Source organism: Ursus maritimus, unplaced genomic scaffold (genome assembly GCF_017311325.1).
Source record: "Ursus maritimus isolate PB19 unplaced genomic scaffold, ASM1731132v1 scaffold_13, whole genome shotgun sequence".
Lineage (NCBI taxonomy): Eukaryota > Metazoa > Chordata > Mammalia > Carnivora > Ursidae > Ursus > Ursus maritimus.
In genome coordinates, this window is record NW_024423675.1 from 40,820,550 (window position 1) to 40,833,841 (window position 13,292).

Genomic DNA, 13,292 nt, shown 5'->3' on the forward strand with positions numbered 1-13,292 from the left:
TTTATCTTTCATTACAGCGCCTGTTTTCAAAATAACAGAGTGTCTTTGGCCATGGTACTTAATATCTTAGCATGATATATGATACTGCATCTTGGTAGATGCAATAATCTGGATGTAAGATAAAAATGCTATGTTGGCATTACAGGGGAGTCTAGATGGATGGCAGTAGTATCCTTAATTCCAGAAAAAATAATCTCATGAATCATAGCTCACAAATGGCTGGAAATCCACATTTCCAACAGTGTTCTATAGTAATCAAAGAACTACAGTCTTGTTTATGTGCTTACTGTCTGCGGAGCCGTCTTTGACTTGAAGTGCCTCTCACAAACTATGTCTCTAATAATCTTTCAAAAACAGAGCTTCCTAACCTCTGCCGTCCTGGAAGAGTTAAAAGCAAACAGCTCCCGTATTGCACTGTCTTGTCAAGGAAATGCCCGGGGAAATGTGTTGTATAATTTGCCCGCAGGTCAGCAAACTTAGACTCTGGCACCTTGACAAGAGCTCAGAATCCCAAAATCCCCTACCAAAAATAACCTGCCCTGGGCCTCGCCGAGTTTTGATATTGGCACCAGCTAAAAAGAGGCCCCAGTTGCAGCTGTTTCAGGAGTATAGTTAAAGAGGGCCTCTAGAAGCTTTCATAATGTAAATCCCACATTGTCATACGCACTGCAGCTCAGAGCCCTGATGCCAGTCCCACTCATTCATTACAGAAATGTATGTATTTATGCTAGCAGGATTAACCTATCACACTTTATTTTGCATTTGACACGTCAAATAATTTTACAACAGCATAAACATTTCTTCTAGCAAGGACAATATTCTTTTTTACTGGCCAAAATTTGTTCCTTATATTTAATCTGAAAAAACAATCCTTTTTATTTTTCCCTTTAAGCTAGTATTTTTTGGCATTCTGAACTATCAGATTAAGAAAGAAATGCAAAAAAAAAAAAAAAAATAGCCATGACTGCATGAACATTCTGAGAATGAAATTCAGAGAATTATGCCAGTGTTGTAAAACGAAGAACATGTAGAAATTCCACTGTGTTATTCCCATAGTGCAATCAGAGGAGACAGGTGTCTGCAGTGCTGTGGTCCAAACAGCACCCTTAGTACAATTAATCTGAGCAGACTAGCTCCCAGCCACTTGAAGAAAGGAGTTGTTTATCAAGGTAAATCCACATCTTAGTATTTCCTCGTTCCTTATAGGTGAACCTTCAGTTTTTTACAATAGTATTTCTAGCTGACTTGTCTATACTACTTAAACTAGATAAAATTGATACACGGAATTAAACAAATAAATGTTTAAACTCATAGTTGCTTGTAAAGTTGTTCCAGTATTCTTTTGGTGGTGTAAAAGATGCTAACATTTTCTCTGGGTCAAATGTTTAACCCTACTGACTTTTTTGAAGTGTGAAACACATTTGTTCAATCATCTGTCCCAAGTAAAGACTTACATGATTCAAACATATTTGTTGATTTCATAAACCCAGAGGTCGCAAGCTAGTTTAAGTGATTGACGTCCAAGAGTGATTAACCTAACACTTTATGAATCTTCAGGTTAATGAATGCAATGGCTGGAAGAATAAGCAGTGCATTGTTTTTCAGGCAAGGAAAGCTGTTTTGAGCGTATAGTGTCCAGATTTGGCACTAACATAACTTATGTTGTGATTGGAGATGGCCGAGATGAGGAGCATGCCGCTAACCAGGTAACTTCACTCTGAACTTTATCTCATTTATCTTCCAGGAAAAGAAAGTTGCTTTGAACGAATAATGCAAAGGTTTGGCAGAAAAGTAGTATATGTTGTAATTGGGGATGGTGTAGAAGAAGAACAGGCAGCAAAAAAGGTAACCTGTCTCAAACACTGTTGGTGTGATACTTCTAATGCAAGCTTTTGTGTTTGCATTCCTGTAGTTTGGCCCAGTGGCAGCTTGACAAATGATTTAAATTTATAGATGCAAAGCAGTAAGAGCATGAGAAGGTCAATACTTACATTCAAATAAACCATTTGGAGTCTAGCGTTTTTTGCCTGAAATTTGATAGGAAATGTGTGAAAATTTAGTCAAATTGTGTGTTTGTGTGTGTGTGTGTGTGTGTAATGCACACAGATAGGGCAATCTTTGAAAAGGTGGGGGAAAATAACTATTTTTAAACACATAAAGTTTAACCAGATAAGTTTAGTGAGCTCCACAGAAATCATATGAATGGTTCTGTTCTTGCCCCTTGGCTCACCCACCTTTTATGCCAATGGTCCTTGTGAGTGCCTTGTAGTAAGTGTGCTCCATGATGATAAATGCTAAGGATAGATTTAATAGCTGAAGAAAAAAAACTCTTGCTAGAGGATTTAATAAATGCCGTTGGAATGGCATATATTGTTCAGAGCCTTTGGTGCCAACTCGTCATAGAGACTTAGAGGCAGTATGCCTTATGTCTTCTACAAGAGTGTTGCCAGCCTCAGTGAACCGTTAGTACTCAGTTGAAGCCAAGCAGCTGGCGTTGAACATATTCAGAAAATCTCATAGACCCTAGGTATTTAAATAAGCCTTTTCATCTGGCCCATATTTTTGAAGAAGAAATTAAGGTAGTTAAAAACCATTAAATGGTTGGCCCAAGATCAAAAGAAGGAGGCTACCAGGATCGGTCCTAGGCACCAAACTATCAGTTGACACAACACTGAGATCTAATGCTTCCTTCACGGAAGGGTCACAAATATCATCTAGCCAGGATTAAAATCATAAAATTTATAAAATAAGGCAAAATGATAATTGCTATTTTTAAACAGTGAATATCAGCTTATATTGTTTTACATAGAAAGAATGTTGTCGTTATCCTGAGGAGATCTCAAATCATCATCTAATAAAGCCTTCACTAGACACTTGCATGTGCTAGAATGTTTACCTGATTTCTGTTTTCCAAAATAAATACATAAATGAGTTTTTAAGAAAAGTTTATAGCTATACTAAAAGATAAAAGAAAGGACTTTGGTTTGTAGATAATTCAAATTGAACAAAGTGAAGAAAGAGAAAGAGCTTCTACTTTAGAAGGTTTGGTGAAGCGTTGGAAGCCATAATTGAAAAATTCCATGCTTTTCCATAATATGAAGTGAACTGCTGTAGGTTCTGACTCCTACAGACCTCTTGGTCTTAATTATTAGCAGCATCAGTGACCCAAGACAGCACACTGGCCCCTAGGACATTCTGTGTAAGGTCAGAGATGCAGCCTCAAGAAACACAACTTTCATTGCTGACTGCTACTTAAAAATCCTTCCAGTTGCACACAGTTAAAGTGTCTTTTGGAGTTTGTCCATGTCCAGAGTCCCTGCTGTTTCAATCTTTCATATTGGCACCATCGTGACAAACAGCACGTAGTCAATGCAGCCAGTGCAGCAGACATTTTGCGTGTCTTTTAGACTATGTGAAATTCACACATATCTAGGTCAGAGCCATATAAATTCGCTTTTCCAAACCAGAAACATTATATGCCTTTGAAAATGAAAATTTATAAAGTCCACACCATTTATCTATGGTGTGAAAACAGGACTTGGCACCCCAGTTGTTAGACCCTCTGCTTTACCCCTGAAGCTTCAGGAGAAAAAGGCATGACTCCAAGTGGACGAGAACCTTGTTAGAATGCTATTTCCAAATGGTTGTTTATGTAGGTACAGTTTTGGTGATGGTGAAGGCTTACAGTTCTATTTTGAAACACAGGTGGCTGGTTCCTCTAGTATCCAGGATGCATGCTTTTCTTTGGATGTGGCTGTAATCGCATGCGCAGAAATATAAAGTACTATTTTGTTATTATAAATAGATCTGAGCTGAATGACAAAAAAAAGGTTACTTCTAGGTGAATTTCTGTGCTTTAATTGGATCTAGAAACATGTTTCGTTTGCAAATTTAAGAAGAAATTTCAAAGTTTAAGAATTAATGTATAACCACACCCCCCTATAGAAATATATAATGTGAGCCATTATTGTAATTTTAAGTTTTCTGGAAGTTGCATTTTTTTTAAAAAAGAGGTAGAATGAATTTTAGTAATATACTTTAACCTAATATACCTAAAATATTATTGTATCAACACCTAATAAATATAATAATTACTAATGTGATGTTTACATTCTAAGTCTTTGAAATTCAGTAGGCATTTTGAACAGGCCTTGTCACATGTCAGGTGCTCAATAGACACATGGCTGCCATATTGGACAGCAAAGAATCATAACAATAGTGATTATATTTTAATGTTTGACTTTTATAATAAAATTTATTTTCCATGTTATATACATAGATATGTATTTCCATTTTATATATATATAAATATATAAATGGATATGTATTCTACACATATATATTCTAGAATATGCCATCAGCTGAAAATTACAAGTAATGCTTTGATTTTAATTGCCACTGTGCATTATTTCTTTTTTTCATTATTGTCCATAATGGAGTATTCTTAGACAATTTTTTCCTCATTACACTTTTTCGTGAAACTTATCACACATATACCATATCCTGGTATGTCTTTGGAGAGGCTCAAACCATTGTAATGTCTAAAAATATTTTTCCCCATAAGAGGCTATTTTTGTCCCCCTTAGTACTTACCACCCCTATTGAGAATGGATGCTGGAGTGCTTTCTTCAGTCCTATACCAGTGAAATAAGTCAGTGCTACTGACTTAACTTATACTCACCCCAGACAAGGAAGAAGGTTGATCATCCCCACATTGTTTTCTACCTTATACAGTCCAGCTTCAAATTATTTTTTACATAAAAGGAATTCACCCTCTTCTTCTCATATAGACAAAAACCTTGGACTTAGGAAATTTATCATTTTTTAAATTTTGTTTCTAACTGAGAGGTGAACCCTAAGGAGTGTTGTGGTTAAATATTGCTTCCCATCAGCCACGGAGGATTTTCATGCTCAACTTGCTTCCCCAGATGCTGATGTTGGTCATGCTTTTCCAGAATAAATATTAAACTACTTAAGAAATCTCAGTATTTGCTTTTATAAACATTAAAATCCAGTTCAGATCTATTTCTCTATTATTTTGACAATACGATATTGATGCTACCAAGCCTTCAGATACGATCATGCCTCCCTTGAACGTGGATGACCCACACGTCTTTGTGTGTACGGCTGCTTCATTGAGACAATAGTTATGATTTCTCTCCATTCCTTCCCCTTCTCTCCTCTGTCCCTCCCTCTGTCAACACACAGCACAACATGCCCTTTTGGAGGATATCAAGTCACTCAGACCTCTTGGCTCTGCATCAGGCACTGGAATTAGAGTATTTGTAACTGTGTTCTCTAGCTGGAGATCCATTTTTTTTTTTTTTATATTTCAAGTACACTGAATTTTTATGTGTGATTCAATGCCTCTGGCTTTACACATATAAATTGTCTTAAAGGATGAAATCATATTTGGAATGAAAATTCCAGAATGAAGAATTCAGATTGCTGAATGGAATTAAACTTTAGCACTACAGAAAGGAAGCTCTATGGTCTTATATTTACAACACTTTAATGGTTAAAAAAAAAAAATCTGTGGAGGTTGCTGGTACACACCGAGTGAGTCCTAACTGGAACTAACAACTTTAGCAAAGAACTCTTACCCTGGCAAAGCACCAACACAGGCTCCGTCTGACAAGGTGGTGTTCAACAACATTCCTCAAAATGGGAGATCTTCTCAGCCCTGAGGTTTGAATCTGACTTTAGCCTACCTAGCCCAGAAAATCTGAATTGGAATGCACTCAGACTGTATAAGGACAATCCTATCTAGACCTGTAATTTGTGTAAATTATTGATGAAAATAATTTACTGTGACTTTATTAGCAGCTGACTTTGAAAGTGGATGCAATTTTTTCTTTCATTTGTTGGGGAGGGAAGTGGGTGGGCAATGGGAGTCTAATAACGTCTCTTTTTTAAGTTTGGCAAACAGAATGTTCATACTGATGTGTTGTGCCTTAAAGACAAGACAGCGTTTGTGTGTTACAATGTAACTTTGGTTAAAATCTCTGTAGATAATGAAAAACAAAAACAAACAAAAAAAAAAAACCTTTGTGATCATTCTTAAGATGACCAAATTTAAAATTCAAGCCGTCAAAGCTTAATACTGCATCATCAAGAAACTGAGTATTTGTTGCAATAAGAAAACAATGATAATAAAGGAAAGCTTGTGTTTTATTTGGGTTCTTAATAATTCCAATAATTATGTGAGGCAACTATTTGTGCATCCAACCATAAGCAGGAGGTTTGGGAAAGACTGTGGGACCTTTACTTAGAAAGTGAAATGTATGTTGAAGTCTCGAGTACCCCTTTCTACAGTTCTTCTGGAGAAAACTAAGAGCCATATTCATAACTACTTATACTATTTTGAGTTTGACTTTTTGATATGTGTAAGCTGTGTAGAGGAAAATAGTCTCATTAAAATCATAAGCGAATAGCACCCAAACTTTCTTAGGATATGCCATGAACCTGGCTTGAAATTCACATTGAGTGAACATGGCTTGCAATAAAGCTAACTGCATTCATTCCCAATGCCGTTGCGAAAATGAAATGTCATCAGTGGTGGAAGGCGAATGCCCAGATGGCTTCTAAAGAAAGGAGTGAATCAATGAAAATTTTACCTAGAATATCATCATAAAATAAATTGGCAAGCGAGCCAGATCTTGGCAGCAATACTAAAATTACAGCAGTGAAATAGTATCTGGTTCTCCGTCTGAATGCGTCAATCCAGTTTCTCTCCCTTAGAGACCCACGCACCTTCGTTTCTGCCTGCACTCTTCCTGCACAATGGCCTGCATTCATTGCAAGGAGAACCTGTCATCGTTGTGTGTGCATGTGTGGTTTTTTTTTCTTGGTGTGTAGCCCATGTTAGGAACACGATACAGGTTCTCCTGTCATCTTGTGTGACATGATTTCCCTTGTGGAAATTTAAGACTTCAAGATCTAGGAGTGTTTTAATGGTGTCTGCACCTGCAGTTCTGTGTTCAAAATGTCATAATGTGGAAGTTGGAATCCAGCTAGTAGGCAGCGCCCCTGACCAGAGGCCAGTCCATGGTAGCTCATCACCGGAGGCTTCGGTGCTCCTGTAAGGTCAGTGCTTTGTACACTGATTACAACATTCACTATGGAAATGTGGTTTTATTTTCCAGGTTGCAAATCTGTATTTCTTTACTGAATGATAAGGCCATATTTACATTGGGCAGAAAGAGCTTGAGATCCAGTTTTGCAGATTTTAAGACTATGATTTCACATGAACCTTAAACTCACTCTTTAAATTTTGTTAACTTTTGGCTCTTTCTGTGCCAAGCACTGATGCAGACAAATTAAGGTTGTGATACTTTTAATAATAATGATAGTGGTCATCATCATCTTCTTACAATTCTGTTGGCCTTTAGCTTGAAAATAGCAGTTTAAAAAAAATCAGAAAGCTGCACTGGATTATCGATAATTATATTTTGTGCACTAGGACCTTAAATATTTATTACTGTGAATAAAAAATTTATCTTTCTAGACAGTTTCTTCAGATGATAGAATTGTGGCATTACATCTAGACTTTTAATTCTTTTTCGCATCAAACAAGCAAGGCTTTTAATGCTACTAACCCTGCAGGGCCAGAAAGGAACACCCTTCACAGACAAAGGAAGGGTCACCGATGATATCACCCAGTGCTACTTCTCACATTTTCTCCCCTGGTTGTGTGTTCAGAAGAGGCTGCCAGCATAAAACCTAAATGCTGGGTTAACGAATAACTTGTCTGGTACAACAATGGGACAGGCCAATATGGCTGACCTCTCAGTTTGACATGCAACTCTGAGCGTGCTCACACTAGAACCCTGTCCTTCCTGTGCCCGGAACAGAGATCCTCTTCCTTTCTGATCTAAAACAAACAAACAAACAAAACAAAAGAAAAAATAAGCCAACAAACCAACAAAAAAACAACTCCTTTGGCAGTTCGCACTTTCTGTTGACATAGAATATTGTGCCTTATTCTAAACCAATTTGAAAATGTTCTGTCACCAAAATGAGTTTTCAGCTACTACATGTGCAAACTTGGTAACCACCCGTGTCACACCTGAGAAAAATCAAAAGAGGTGGCCTGGCTACAATATTATAGCATACAAGACTAAGTCATGATACCCCTACAAAAGTTTGTAAGTCAAATTCAAAGGCAAAAGAAAAAAAAAAAAATAGAATCATCCAGTCTGTGCACAAAAAAGCAGATAACTCTCAAAATGGTTTTTTCCTTAGTTTCTGGTGAGTGAAGATTCAAAATAGTGTCAACAGCATGCTCCAGTTTGAAGTTTTTTTTCTTTTTAAGCACATGTGTTTATGACGAGCCTACATTCTCAGTGAATATGGCCTTTAGTATTTCTTTCAAAAACAAATTTAAGCATCATGAGCCAAAGTTGCATTTTGACTCCCAGCTATGGTAGCATTATGGAAATCTCACAAAGTCACGGGTTTCTGTGATGTATTAGTACAGTATAGATTATCGGGGCCGACATAATTTAAAGAAATGTAAATTAATATTAAAAGCTTGTAAAAATATGTACATCTTTACTATTTCTCAATAAATACCTTTGGAAATGTTTTCATTTTCTTCACCCTCCCATGTTGTAGAGTTTTTGTTGTGTGGACTTAGCTCGATTTTAAATAATGTGAAATTTTATATTTAGGCTTCCTGCTGTATTCTTAGCTTCCCGTGCTTGTGCCTAGATGATGGCCTTTGCAGTTAAGGCAAGCTGAGATGTAACATGGCAGAATGTCACTCATCAAGACTAAAAGCGGGCTGGTGTGCCGGGAGGGTGTGACTTGCATTAGTTTTTACGTAGGAGCAGTCACAGGCAAGTGTAATGCAGAAAGGAGCTGCAGTTCGTTAATGACAACGTAATACCTTTTAGAATATTTAAAGCAAGGTTTTTTTAGATAAATATGGGACCCAGCTTATAAGTAGCTTCCAAGAGTGATCAAAGGAGTGTTGTTCTTAAATAGCTTTTTTTTTTTAATTATCTGAATTCAAGTTAGTTAACACATGGTGTATTATTAATTTCAGGGGTAGAATTTAGTGATTCATCAATTGCATATAATACTCAGTGCTCATTACATCAAGCACCCTTCTTCATGCCCATCACCCAGTTACCCCATCCCCCACCCTTCTCCCCTCCCAGCAACCCTCGGTTTGTTTCCTAGAGTTCAGCGTCTCTTAACGGTTTGTCTCCCTCTCGGTTTTCATCTTATTTTTCCTTCCCTTCCCCTATATTCCTCTGTTTTGTTTTCTTAAATTCCACATATTAGTGAAATCATTTGATATTTATCTTTCTCTGACTAACTCATTTCACTCAGCATAGTACCCTCTAGTTCCATCCACGTTGTTCAGATGGCAGGATTTCATTCTTTTTGATGGCTGAGTAATATTCCATTGTCTTAAATAGCTCTTAACAGTTTTATCACCTTGTGTATGGTATTTATTTATAAATCTGTTGTTCAGATGCAAACCAAAGGGAAATTTCAGGCAACCTCATTCATCACTTTTTAAAAGGTTTATCTCCAAAAGGAATAGGTCCCACCTGTTCCCCTAGCACTTCTATCATTTCCCTGCTTTACTGTTAAATAATACGTAATCCCTAGACTTATAATTATCCAACATGGCACGTAATTTTATTTATCTCTTGTATTGGATGACTCCCCCACTAGAATGTGTACTCTGAGGGCAGGATTTTTGTGTTGTTTTGTTTTGTCCACTTCTATATAACCAGTACCTAGGAAAGTATCTGGCATGTAGTAGATACCCCCCCAAAAATATTTGCCGAAGGAATGTATACACCATAGGAAAACTTGTACGATCATGGTCTGGAATTAAAAAGATTTTAAAAGGTTGAGGTAGATTTTTTTTTTAAAGAGAAAATGTGCAGGTAAGTTTGGATGGAACTAATGTGAATTTTTACAGCTTAGCTGGAGTGTCTGCTGGCCTAATAATTCATGAAAATAAAGAGCAGAGATGGTTATAAGCAAAGACATATTTGGAAAAAGAGTTACATGTGAATTGAGAATAATCTGAAAAGAAACAGTAAGCTTGCAATGAATCAGTAATTGCTTCCTCTGGCCCCATTACTCTTTTATTAAATAATAATAACATGCATCATCAGTAGCTTTAGTTGATTTAAATTACTTAAAGCCACAAAATAGCACATAAAAATTAGATCTGTTTGCAAAGTCTGTGGTTTGTAATTCTGAGATCCCAGAACAAAAAAAAGAAAGAGGAATGTGTGATTTCCCTTAGCTAGCAAAAGCTAAGCATTATTTCACATCTGTTCATGATAATACTTTTTTTTTAAATTAGTTATTGAATATAGTAGTACAAAAGAACCATATATTCATTCACGGGTTACTATTCAAAAACCTCTCAAATCTGACCAGGCCAAAGTCAATTCTGGGGATCTACTCTAGTAAACTAAACGTGTTCTCACAGTACCAAGGGGAAAACTTTTCAAGTTCTGACTTTAAATGCCTCTCCCTCATCCAGAGAACCTTCCAGAATTGTGCTGGCACACAGTTTGAAAAATGTCCAAACATAATGTGCTAATATCTGACAAAGCAGATAACTCTGTACAAGCCAGAATATTATCTTCCTTCCCCATAAAATACTTTTATTTGAGAGAAAGAGAAAGAGCCAGGGGGAGGGGCAGAGGGAGAGGAAGAGAGAGAATCTCAAGCAGGTTCCACGCCCAGCTTGGAGCCCAGCACAGGGCTCGATCTCATGACCCTGAGATCATAACCTGAGCTGAAACCAAGAGTTGGATGCTTCACCAACGGAACCACCCAGGTGCCCCACCCCAAGAAAATACTTTTTGATTGGGGCTCGCGGGAACACTGTTTCTGTGCCTGAAGAGTACCATGTTGTCTCTGTAGTCATAAAATAGATTTCTGTGCCTGGTGGCTACAGTGATGATGTCAGTCTAGTTCTCTGTAGAGCCTTCAGTGAAAATACACAGAATCGAGTGAGAGTATTTGTTGGAGGAGGTGGACGACCCATCAATTAAATCAGTCTCCGCAGAACCATGGGCACCGCTGACTCTGAACTCATCACACTCTTGACCTTCAAGCTCTTGGATAGTTAGGTAGGGGTGACTCTGAAGATAGTGTGTGAAAGGGGCATGGGTGTCACATGGGGCATGGTGACTAGTTTGCAGAGGTACTTCACCAGTCCTCAAAGGGGAAGGGAGAATGGAGAAAATGATTGCCAAGCTAGAACTCTTAAGGACAAAACGGAGAAGGTCAGGGATTGGAAGCATTTTAGACAAAGTGGAAAATATATAAGAGAGTGTTTTGGTAAGAGAGAAAAGTAGAATGGTGTGGTCAGGGAACTACTGCAAATAATTACTGTTTCTGGAACACAGGGCGAAGAGAGGGAATGGTAAGAAATGAGACTGGAAAATAAGCAAGGGTCAGATCATGAGGATTTCAGTATACCATTTGGTTTCATTTTCAATACACGTTTTGATTTTATCAGGTGATTAGTGGTGTCAAACAAAAGGCCTGTAAACAGAGGATGCAGTTGTCCGGATTTGCACTGGATAAGTTACTCTGGCCCTACAGTGGAGAATGGGGGATCTGTGAGGCTGGCACAGGGTCCCAGAGAGTTATTAATAGACTCCTGAGTTAGGTGATGGCCATGAATGTGGAGACAAGGACACAGATTTAAAGAGAGTAAGATGCTAAGAATAATTAGCATTTAGCAATGGTTCCTGCTTCTCCTTATGCCCTCAGGCAAATCCAGCCTTACCTCTGGGTTTCTGATTTGGGAAATTTGGTAGATGCAGTGTCCACGATGTGGCTGTAGGGCCATTCACAGAGATCAGAAACAGAAAAGAGAAAAGGATTCTGGTACCTGTTTCCATTGCTGTTGGTGCTGCTAGTTATTGGAGGAAGATACTGAGTCCGGTGATTGGAAGTGTTACTTGGTAGTGGACCTCAAAGTAGAGTCCAGTGGGATGGTGAACTTGTAGCGACTTCCTGGTTGGTTATTAAACACCTTGTTGCATCATAGCGGAATTACTCTGAAAGCAGTCAGTAAAATCCTAAATAATTTCATCAGATCATATCAGTCATTGAAACAGGATTTGCCATTTGTGCTACCTTGAGATAACATTTAGTGAAAGCTAGAAATGATGGCAGGAATGTAGGATGTGTATGTACAGTGTACACCGTGGAAAATTATTTGGGGTTACCAGTTGACTTAACACCCTGCTTTCCTATCTCTTGCCTTACCCCGATTTTCTGTAAAGATAAAATAATACTGTATCTGGATTTACAACCCTGAATTCAAATGCCTCTATGAACTGTTCATTGGTCTCTTGTACAAGTCATCGCTTGCTTATGTTTGCTTGGAAACAAACATGATATTTCTAATTTATTTGCCAAACAATGAAGACCTAATAGAGAAGGAGCTCTCCAACAGAATGACAAATGATTTAGTCACTTCTTCTTCGACAGATTCACGTACTCCAAAAAAATACAGCTTTCATTAAATTGTATGTTATGGTGGGATAAACTATTTTCATGGAAGTGGGCAGTAATAACGTGTATGTGAATAGAAATTAAAATTAATGCCGAACACACATCTATAAAACCATCCTATTTAGCTCGTGGAATTACATCTACATCAGTTATGGAAACAGCAGGGGGTGAGGTGGAGGAGACATTAGAGAGGGCTCTGGAAAAAAGGTGGTATAACACATCATTTTTTAAACTTGCATTTAAAGTCTTACAAATGACCAGTGTATTTTCCAAATGTTGAGGACCGGCTGCTTTCCTAAATAAAATCTACTACCACTGATTATTACCACTTCTGGCACTATATGTCGTCACCATGCTTGGCTCAAGAATTGAATTGGTTCTTAAGAAAAGAGAACATTATGCTTCTGTCTGTCCAGAACAGGGATATGCATTCATGCCCCTCCTTCTCTCTCTGTAAAGCCTGTATTATGGTTGTGGTTTTACTCATCTGACTTCGGCAGTGACAGATCCAAGTAGAGACAGCTGGTACCATTGAAGCAAGGTGAGGAATGGGATCCTGCAGGAGGTGGCCAGGCTTTGATTTAATCAGTTGGTTTGGAGACCCCCCTGAAGTGAGCATGCAGAAGGAGGAAGAAGAAGGAAAATAACATTTGAAGAGACTTAATGAGCCAGGAACTTACTGTATCTTACCTCATTTAATTATCACATGCCTGAGAGCTGGTATCATTAGTCCTAGTATATAGTTTAAGTGACCCCCTAAAGTTATGACTTGTGGGTGG

At 37.8% G+C, this 13,292-nt stretch overlaps 1 protein-coding gene across 1 annotated transcript in view; it reads left to right on the forward strand.

Annotated features, from left to right (window-relative positions):
- Positions 1–5,637, forward strand: part of EYA4 (EYA transcriptional coactivator and phosphatase 4) — a 74,682-nt gene extending 69,045 nt beyond the window's left edge. Inside the window, exons 18-19 of the mRNA XM_040627489.1 lie at positions 1,745–1,845; positions 5,209–5,637. Coding sequence (XP_040483423.1) covers positions 1,745–1,845; positions 5,209–5,289 — 182 coding nt within the window. The 3' untranslated portion in view covers positions 5,290–5,637. The remainder of the gene's footprint in view (positions 1–1,744; positions 1,846–5,208) is intronic.
- Positions 5,638–13,292: the final 7,655 nt, after the last annotated feature.